At 37.9% G+C, this 10,846-nt stretch overlaps 1 protein-coding gene across 3 annotated transcripts in view; it reads right to left on the bottom strand.

Moving 5' to 3' along the window:
- Positions 1-4,903: 4,903 nt before the first annotated feature.
- mpped2a (metallophosphoesterase domain containing 2a) overlaps positions 4,904-10,846 on the bottom strand; it is a 104,718-nt gene continuing 98,775 nt past the window's right edge. For all 3 annotated transcript variants that reach the window (XM_037747625.1, XM_037747633.1, XM_037747617.1), the window contains 2 exons: positions 8,794-8,907; positions 4,904-7,235 (listed from right to left, as the gene is read on the bottom strand). In XM_037747625.1, coding sequence (XP_037603553.1) covers positions 7,117-7,235; positions 8,794-8,907 — 233 coding nt within the window. In that variant the 3' untranslated portion in view covers positions 4,904-7,116. The remainder of the gene's footprint in view (positions 7,236-8,793; positions 8,908-10,846) is intronic.

Raw genomic sequence — 10,846 nt, 5'->3', positions numbered from 1 at the left:
AATTACTTTATTATAAACATTATTTAATAATTATATTCTGCTATTTCTCAACAGCTGGTAATTTACTTAATACATTTCCAGGAAAATAATACAAAATGAATTGATATGCTTTATTTCCATATCTGCTGGTAAATAGATAATAATTAGCAAATAACTTCTTTCATCTTCTATCATGACATTAATGACATCAGCTACCAGGTTACATTTGTGTTGACAATAAGTCACAATTGTGATCAGAAGTGTTTTCTGTTAGTTTTAGTTTTCCAGCTCCGATGAAGAGCAGCGCCTCAGGGCCCTATTTTAACGATTATATACTATTTTAGCATGCTGTGAGCTCAGAGCAGACAGCTGTTGATCAGAGGAGAAATGAACTCTCTGTAACGTTACTACCCGACCTCGTAGAGCGATTAAAAGACATTACAACGGGAATACTGGCAGCTACTTTGTTTTCTTGGGCTAAATAATACGTAAAAGTCTACTAAAGTCTAAGCTGCTAGGTCTAGCTTTTAATACAGACAACACAAGTTACACTCCAAGTCCAAAGTTCTGTGTAATCCATTTCTTCCTCCATACTTGATACAAATGATTTATCATTTTACTCTGTTTGTAGCTGTTGCCATAACTACATGATACTGTTATACACCTTGATATTATTAAATGACAGTATATGCTAACAGTGAATCTGTCATGTTTTACAGGTCATCTGAGTGACCTGATGCTCGGCCCTGAATCCACCAGACTCTCCTCAGTCTCTGTATCCATGGAGACCAGGATGACCACTGTGACCTGAGAACTCTTATTACCAGCTGACACAACTTCACTCTACAAGAAACCCTTTACACTGAAGGAGGACATGATCTGGACAGTTTACATACAAGTCATGGCTTTGCTACTTTTGGAATTATGTGTACCCAATTTATAATTCAGTGTTATTATTGTGAATAAAGATGTGTATTTTTAAGGAGGGTTTTGTCATTTTTAAATTTAAAATTTTGTGGTGTTAGATAAATATAACATGTTCTTTCACAAAGGCTTTATGTAATTACACTGTTTAAACAGGTGATATGAAAAATGTATTTGATGTTATGCATGTAGAAGAGTACAGGTAGTAAATAGTGACTGTAAGCAACACAACACATTTCTGTTTCACAGTCAAACTTTATTTGAGTAGACAGATGACAATGTTAATTATACACAGCATTTTGAATGTGAACAGATAACCTGCAGCTTTGACAAACATTTCACAGCAGAAATATGGCAATAGCTGTCTGACAGGTAAAATGGTTACTCTGAAACATAACATAATGTAAGTCCTCCCAGTAGCTGCTGATACTGTGGTTACTAAGTAGTTTTTATATAAGATCAGTAATTCCACCTTCAGTTATGTAGACAGAGACAGGATAAAGTCTATTTCAGCACGGTAAGCTCCGGTAAGTGTAACGTTAACCGGCCTGTAGTCATGGTAACACAGAGACAGCTCCTACAGTAAACAATATACCATTACTCTGATTACTTCACTACGTTTATCAGGTGTCTTTTACCAGAAATAATGAACTGACTACTGTTTCACATCTTCTATTTTCCACCCTGATGTTCACTGTGTTTACACACCATCTCATAGCGGTAGCATGTAGCTACATGCTAACGGGTTAGCTCTGTATCCCCCATCTGCTCACTGCTAATGTTTTCTCCTCCTCTGGGATGATTCTGTCGGTCATTTCTCACAGATGGATCTGTAAAGACAAACGTAAAACAGAGTGTGTGTTTACGGTTTACAGAGTTGATGCAGAACGTAAACACTGAGCTAACTAGCAGAGCTATAAATAGCATTATTTACCAGAGAGAAACCGTCAGGAAAACCTGGAGTCTGGACCGCAGATGTTGTTCATTTGTCGCTGATTTCGGATCAGATTCCTCCGGTAACGTGAGCAGGGTGAATTTTCTGGTTTATAAACTTTTAGGTAATTTATACGTGAAACTCTTCCTGGCTGCTTCTCTCTCTGTAGCTCACGGAGAGCTCTGGGGAGAAAGTGATGCTGTGTTGAGGACGTTTGATTGACAGCAGAGACCAGGAAACACTGACCAATCAGAGCAGACTGGGAGGAGACAGGCTCTGAATCAGAGTTTTTCAGACAGAGGGTGAAAGAGACTTCATGCAGGCAGACCGAGGCAGACAGTATGAGAAGAATAAAGGGTTTTTTGAACATTACAGCATGTAAACATGTTCTAGTACAATATTAAAATACATCTATGAACCTGGAAATGAGCATAATATGAGACCTTTAAGTAAAAGTACGAAAGTATTAGCATCAAAATTAATTTAAAGTACCAAAAGCAAAAGTACTCATTATGCAGAATGGCCCATATCAGAATGAAATATTACTGGATTATAATTATTGATGCATTAATATGTTTGTCACTTTAATGATGCGGCTGGTAAAGGTGGAGCTCATTTTCGTAGTTTAATCTCTCCTGCGTAGCTTAATCCATAATAATCCATAATCTGAATCTGCAAAGGAACTAAAGTTATCAAATATATGTAGTGGAGTAAAAAGTACGATATTTACTTCAAAAATAGAAAAAAAGGGAAAAAAGGTAAATACTGCAATATTTAGCATGCAATACAGAACAAGATTGTGACATATAGTTCAGGATGTAACATTTGGAATATTAGCTTGTTAGCTTATCAGTTAGCACGTAATGTTGACATCTAGCATGTTAACGTGCGCTGGTGGTGTGTTCAGAGGAAGATGTTTAGCATGTAGCATGTGATGGAGCACAGGGCTATAATAAAGGACTACAGTACATTAGTGTATGCTATATATTTTAAAAGGACTGCAGAGATATAACATGTGCAGCATTAAAGAGCCCGTATGCATTCACACCCACTCTAAGAGGTTGAAGGAACAGAGCGGAGCCGGAGCAGCCGTGTCTCCTCCTGCTCATCTGTGGCCTATGTTAATATGATTAGACTGGATTATGGTAATGTGCAGGGGGATCTGGTGGGTGTGGGGCGATGCTTTGCTGCTCTCGTTTCGGGGAATAGTTAATTGGTTGGGTTGCTTTGATGTTGTGGCGATGAGAGAGGGGGGTTGGTGGGAAAGGCTGGCAAAGGCGCCCCGCAACTCAAGCCCATTTTATTTTTGGCCTAAGAAGGATCTGTGCTGGCCAGTGTTGAAAAGGAATGAAACCTGATGAAAGCAGTGAGAAATGATGCAGATCTGGAGGCGAAACATTGTGAATATTCAGATGATAACAAGTAGAAGGAGAAACACAAGCCCCGTTCTTATTCTCTCCTGCTGAGTGAAGCATGTTGAGTCATCTGTTGATTGGAGTTTGGGATCTGTTAAAGCTTCTTTAAATTGTAGGGTGACTTCAGATAAATCGGGACAGCAGAAGAAAGCAGTGTTGTTCTCGGCCCTGAAAAGTGGGGGGGATGATGTGGTCAGGGGGATGATGTGGTCAGCATCGAACATGTAAGAGAAATGGCATAAGCTTCAGCTTGATTTTAATATATGGTTATAAAATTTGAATAACTAATATATTATAGATATAAATGATATGCAAACATGTATGATGTAATAGTGTTCCAAAATAAACATATTGTTTTGAAATTATGTTTAGATTTTTTTAAATTAGGACATTTTGGTTAGTCATGCTTTGTAAAAACGTACACCCTTAATTTCTTCCCATAAAGAAAGAGACCTTGAGAAATTCAGAAATGTATCATACGTTGGGTTATTTTTATAATTGACGACAAGAACGTGATCACAAGATAGAATTACAAAAACGGTCCCAATATAGCTGAATTCACCCTCCTGATAATGTTCAATTAATAATCGATTGACACATTTACTGCTGTTGAAAACGTCCTTCATATCTGCTCTTTAAGAAATGTTGATCCCCTTGTCAGGTGTGTTCTTGTTGACAGTACCAATGAAGTGAAAAGATGAGTTTCATACCATATTTATCTACTGTTAACGTCACTAGCTGATGCAGATTTAGTTTTGCAGTAGTTGATACAAACAAACAGCAGACTTCCACCACTAAGCCACCATTTCAGCTGCTCTTCTAACATCGTCAAATCATTTCAAATAAATCTCACAGCTGGAGAGGTCAACAGTGTGCAAAAAGTTTTACATGTTTTTTCCACAGTCACAGCGGGGAAAAGCTGCTGCTGTCTTTATCTTCATCTGTGGGTCAAGACTTTAAAGCATGTTGCTCTTCTGGCCTCGGCACAATCAGGACCAGCAGGTGTTCCGCCTGTAGAGGTAAAACACCTGCTGGGACATCGGGCTGTGCAGATGAGTATACATTTATTTACTTTAGACATAAGCATACAAATGGCTCTCATAAGTAGGCCAAGCGTGCTTACAGCGAGGTCCACTGCTCAGTCCAAACCATCAACATCAATATTTACATGACGTGCAAATGTTGCTAACGTCAAAAGAGTATCATGTAAATGTAGCGGTTATTTGAAGTCAAACTAATAATTTATTATTAAGAATTCATTATTTCTGTAGATTTACTGTTAATTCAGTTTAAAAAATAAAAATGGGATTAGATTTGGTGGAGGACATAATGACTTGCGTAGTACTTAACTCTGGACTCCATAGCCAAGACTTGAGACTGAAAACCAATTAACAAAACAGAAAACTGTTTCCTGTTTTGTTAATTGTTTTCCATCCTGTTCTGTGTGTTGCACCTCGGGGCCACCGTACAGGCAATACGACAGCATTTAAAAAGAAATCGTCTTTGGAGATCTTTAATACGCTCCGTTTTCCGTGATGAAAATAGAGTTAGTGTGAACTTGACTGAGACTCAAAGTTAGATTAATACATTCAGGACTAAATGGACTTGGAAGACTGGTCACATTTAAAGATTAAAAACCGACAGACAGAACTTGATAAGTAAAAATCTTGCAATTTTATTTGCATATAAAGGCAGCTAAATATATCACAGTAAACTGAAAGAGAGAACTAACATTTCCATGAAGAGGGATACAATCAGAGAAAGAGCGAGAGCGGAACAGAGCACGGAAAGAGCATTTACAGCGGCAAAGTTGAGACAACTATTGGCAACGTTTTTTTTGTGCTAGCAAGATTGCATTTACACTCAGTGCAAAATTAGAAAAAAAGAAAGCAATAAAACACAAATACTATCAGATTTACACTTTAAAGGACAACTTTACCAGGTTTAGGCAGGCGTGTTGTTGGGAACAACCAGCACCTGTTGGATTGTGACTCTGACACATTTTCCTCTCTCATCCAATATTAACGTCTACCCTACCGGGAGAGTCGATAGAAAAAACATGAAACAAACGTCTGATGGGAACATTAAAGAAACGGGTCAATTAAACCGGCGCATACAGAAAAAAATGCACCAGATTTTCTTTTTTTCGTCAAACACAACTTTTAGTACAGATGTTTTACAACATGAATATATAATATATATATATATATATTTTATACATACATTTTCCAAATTAGATCAGAAATCCATAGCGGGATGTTACAAAGTAAATTTTTGGGGCTGTAATTTGATAGCTTTCTGTCCCGGCGTTAGTCAGGTGTTGTTTTGCGTGGTAAATAAATAAGGACTTTTCTCTGAGCTTGCAGAGAGTGGGGCTCTAGCTGAGAACATTAAAGCTAGTTTAAGGCAGCGTCCCTGTCAGCCAATAAGAAAAGAGCAACTGACGAGAAAAAAAAAAGACCTAAACACAAAATATCAGATGATACAACATAAAACAATGGCATTCATTGTCCGGCCAATGCAAACCAAACATAAAGAAATTGTACAAATTCACAAAGCATTATTTATCTTACAGATCTGACCAATATTTATCAAGAGCAAGATTGTTTAACCACAAAATCCCTCTGAAAAAGGAGAATACCGGCACTCATAGCTCAGTTTTACATTCCCCACAAATTCATTTTGCATTGCATACTTATGTATAATTTAACACTTATTTTTCTTAATACAAACTTTCCAAATTAACGAAGACATGCAGATGTGACGGTACCACGTTACGGAAGGCCAACGAGGACAAGAGTGTAAATATTCCCCATGTTTGTTTTCCTGTGATCATGAAATTGTGATTTTTGTGATAAAAAAAAAAAATTAATAGCTTATGTCAGAAATGCCAAATAATATAAAGTATTTTCCTGTAACAAAACAAAAATATTGTTTGGCGACCTCAAGAAAATGAGCTTGCTATGATGAAAATAACTTAATGACGTCATGATCCAGAAAAGAAATGGTCTTAAATCATCGCCGAATAGTATAGAAGCAAAGAGACCAAACAGCTGCTGCCGCCATTTTGGACTTATATTTATAATATTTAATGTTCGACACAAGCCATTTCGGTAGAATATGACAACAGAATAGAAATAATATTGTTTGACTTTTGTATGGCACTTTTTAAGCGGACGTTTTACTGGCGTCTGGTCGTCGCTTTCAGTCCAAAATGGCGGAAGCGTAGCTCTGCTGCTGGGGGCTGATGTCGCAATGGAACGAATAATTGACTTTCCCTTCGTGGTGATATACGTTCTTTGTCACCGCTCTCCCTCTCTTCTATTTTGCACTAATGCAACGTATTTTGGAGGGATTATATCCCGGTTAGCATCTCTTCCCGTGGCTGTCAGGCGATTAACAGGAAGTGGAGCGCAACACTGAGTACCGCTGATATAAAAATGCTGAAATCAGGACGAAGTTTCTTCATGGATTATCTCACTTTGTGGAAGTTTATTTTCAGAGATTGAAAAAAAGGAGGAAAACGAGCCCTGATATCTGCAACTACGCTGACTGTGTGTAGAAAAACTGAAATCCGAGCAGGAAACCAGCATCGTTGGCACAATTAGAAAAAAACTAAAACACCGGTATTCTCCTTTAACCCTCCCAGACAACCCCCCCCACCCCCCCACCCCACGTCTCCAAATCTTCTCAAACTCAACAACAGCTTGGAGAAGACAAAAAGTTTGCAAAGAAACACAAAGATTTTTTTTTTTTTTTTTAACTTGACATATTTATAGAAAAAAAAGTAGTTTATCGTGGTCCCCCCCCCCCCCCCTCCCCCCCCCCCCGTCCTCGCCCCCCACCCCTCCCCGTCCTCTGGTCTCAGGAGCTGGAGGGGTTGGGCAGGTCAAACACGATGGGGGGGTTGGTGGGCTGAAAGCTGACGGTGCAGGTCGACGCGTTGATGAACGTCGTGTAGCCGTCTGTCATGATCCCGTAGCCTGAGGAGGAGGAGGAAACATTCAATCACCTCACAAAGTGAACCAGCAGAGAGGAACTTCCTCATAAACTATTCCACCAAATCTCTCATTTCTGCGCTCAATAGACCCGATTCCTTTCACTCACTTTAGCAATTTATACTCTCTACTTTAAAGTATCTTCCATGAATTTTAAAGTGTTCATTTATCACCTTTATTCCACTTTCTCGTCTCAACACATTCGCTTGGATTAAATACAATTACATTATTATTTAGGGGTGAATTATGTGCATATAATTTGGGTTTTGGCAATTAAACACAATGTCTTATTTTCTTTGACTTCCCTTAAAAGTGTTTTAAGGGATGAGAGATTTTTTGGATGTAATGACTTTAATGATTATGGGGAGTCAGATCTTAATCTGAAGCTCTTTATAGCTGAAGTCGGAGACACAATAATGCTATTAATGTTAAGAAATAAAGTAATTTGAATGTAGTAGGATTACTATAATAAGGGGAAAGAAATATGTTTATGCAACGCATGAATTAGTTATTTCAGGAACGCTAATTTTAGGTTATAATTTCTTTGAAGGAAGAACTCAGCAAAACTATTTTTTTTAGCCCAAAAAGACAGCAGGCTGTATGTTGTTCCTTTGTTGTTGAAAGATCCTTTTTCTACATGTGTACTCTCCAGACACCATTCCTCTATCGTACACTGATTTTCCACCGGGTCACCAGAATAAAGGAGGATATACAGTCAGTCAGTACAAAGCTAGACATAACGGTGGCCGGTGTCTGATATGGAGGACGGAACATGTTAAAATATAAAATAAATGAATAAATAAATAAATGACTCGATAAATGAATAAATATGTCATTAAATATATCAAAAATAATATCAAAAATAAATGTAGCCATTAATTAATTGATAAAATCTGACATAAATTATCTTTGTATTAATTCCCTTAATTATTTACTCTTCTGTTTCATTTTCCCTTTATTTATTTATTTTTAATCGTTTTTATTTTTATATTAATTTTTTATTCATTTATTTATTTTTGAATTTATCTTTTATTTATTTATATTTTTGCATTTATTTTGTATTCATTTATATATTTTTGCATTTATTATTTATTTATTTATATTTTTTGCATTTATGTTTTATTCATTTATATATATTTTTGCATTTATTATTTATTTATTTAGAATTTTGCATTTATTTTGTATTCATTTATATTTTTTTGCATTTATTTTTTATTTAATTTCTATTAACAATTAACTGTATGTATTTATTAATTTATTTCTTTATGCACGATTTTCCATTTGCATTTTGCACCCCTTATTTATTCCCCCAAATGTATTTATTTCTGTAATCATTTCTTTATGCATTTCTGCCTCATAATGCAAATGAGGGGGCTTCATTTATTTTGGATTTTGGCAGGTTTCGTCCTTCATAGTCTGACAACGCTACTCGCTGACCTAAAATAAAAACCTAAAGTCAGCAGAGGTCTGACTCCTCTGGATGTCAATATGAAGCCCAGACCCTCGTGACCTCTGACCCTGGTTTTTTACTGTCCTCATGTACCTTCATGTATGCCTCCGAAGGCATGAAGTTTGGGTCGCACCCTCTTCTGGACTGTGTTCAGCAGCTCCACACAGCCGACCCGCTGCAGCTCCTTAGGAACCCAGTCTCGGAAACCTACACAGATACAAACGTCACTTGTTTTAATATTCTCAGTTTCCTGGACAGTTCTGGGGAGGTTTATCAGTTTTATCAAGTGCCTCCATTACGCCTGACCGCTCATCAGCAGTGGATATACAGAGCTGAAACACATGGCCTTTACTACTTTAAATGAGGCTGCAGCAGAGAAAGCTCACTGAGCATCAATGAAGTCAAACAACACTCTTAACATAAGATAAGATATTCCATTATTAGTTGTAGTGACTTTAGTAACATGTTTTATTTCCTACAAAGAGTCATGTAGGTACAATGAAGTAAACTAACTGCAATAAGGTGTAGGGATGTCATGATACCAGAGATTGAGTAGTCAAAACAATACCAGTGAAATTCCATGATTCTCGATACCCAATCGATAACACGGTAAAAAACAAAACAAAAACAAAACACTTTGAGCTAGTGTTAGGAAGTTTTTCAGATTTTTTTGAAGATTAAATTAAATGACATTTGAACTTATCATGATAATGTTAGAATTTACCTTTGTTCAATACTCATTTTTACTGAATAGAGTTTGTCCTGCTGATTGCATCACAGATTAGTTGTTCACAATGTCGCTTTATCAGAGAAGAAATAGGGTGAGTCCCCTAGATGTGACTTCACTGCATGCTTTTTACATGCTGTTAGTATCAAGCCCCCGAACAACCAGTACCGTCACGTTTTCACAATTTTGGCATTGACTCGTTACCGAAGTATGGTTCTCGTGGCATCTGTATTAAAAGTGTCTTCATTACATTTTCACATGCACACAGACTGCACGCTCTGTTAACTATCACTTACAGTAAGTCCAGCGATTCCAATTTTGCTCATTGGATCTAGTTGTTATAAAATCCTGGCTCTGATTCTTATCATATGGTTTGAGTCAAAATATAAATATGACGTCACCCGTTGGTTTGTGGACTACGGTTTTGAATCCTCGAGTTCGGCATATTAGCGGTCGGCATCTTGGTTTTTGGCCGTCACCATGTTGTTTTTTTGCAACCAGAAGTGAAACAAGAGGACGGAGCTACAATTAACTTTCATGAAGTGAAAACACACTGTGAAAACCTGTCAATCACAAGGTAGTCCCGCCCTGAAGCATCCCCTGCTTTATGGTCTATCTGACTCTAAATGGGACCATCATTTACTAAATGAACATCATGCTGTATTGAAGAAGACTTGAAACTAGAGATTGAGACCATAAACTCATGTTTACAATGTTTACTGAGGTAATAAATCAAGAGAGAAGTAGACTCATTTTCTCATAGACCTCATACAACCAGAGGAGTCGCCCCCTGCTGGCTATTAGAAATAATGCAGGTTTAAGGCTCTTCAGCATTGGCTTCACTTCTCAGAACTAGGGATGTCACGAGAACCGATACTTCGGTACCAAGTCGATGCCAAAATTCTAAAAAGTGACGGTACTCCTTTTTCTACGGTACCAAAGGTACCGTACGATGCCTGTAATGGTCGTTGGTAGGGATGTGACAGTGAGGAAAAGTTTCCCACCGGTTAATAAACTTGTGACAACACCGGTGTTACCGATTACACCGGACATTTTACAAGAAAAGATGACGGTCAACATGTGCAGAGCGCTGACTCTGATCTCTACTGTTGGGTGGCGGTGTGTCTGGCCTCTCCGGTAGAGCTTTTGCTGCGGGGCTCCGCTGCGGGGGTCTACATGGAGCCGCTGCTCCGTGCACACCGGCTGTGACGGCTCCATCCACCTCGCAGCGATTACCTCATTAACGTTATGGTTCCCTTTATAGCATAGAGATTAAACATGAAATATGGCCAAATAGGTGCGTTTACTTTTCGCTTTGACAATAAATCTTCTGCCTCCTGCTCCTACTCCTGCTACTCTGAGTTGACGGACCAGATGCATTCAAGGTCAGTATGTAGCGTCCGTCATCTGACTATCGAT

This window comes from Sebastes umbrosus, chromosome 2, assembly GCF_015220745.1.
Source record: "Sebastes umbrosus isolate fSebUmb1 chromosome 2, fSebUmb1.pri, whole genome shotgun sequence".
Classification (NCBI taxonomy): Eukaryota; Metazoa; Chordata; class Actinopteri; order Perciformes; family Sebastidae; genus Sebastes; species Sebastes umbrosus.
This window is presented reverse-complemented; position numbering and strand designations above follow the sequence as displayed.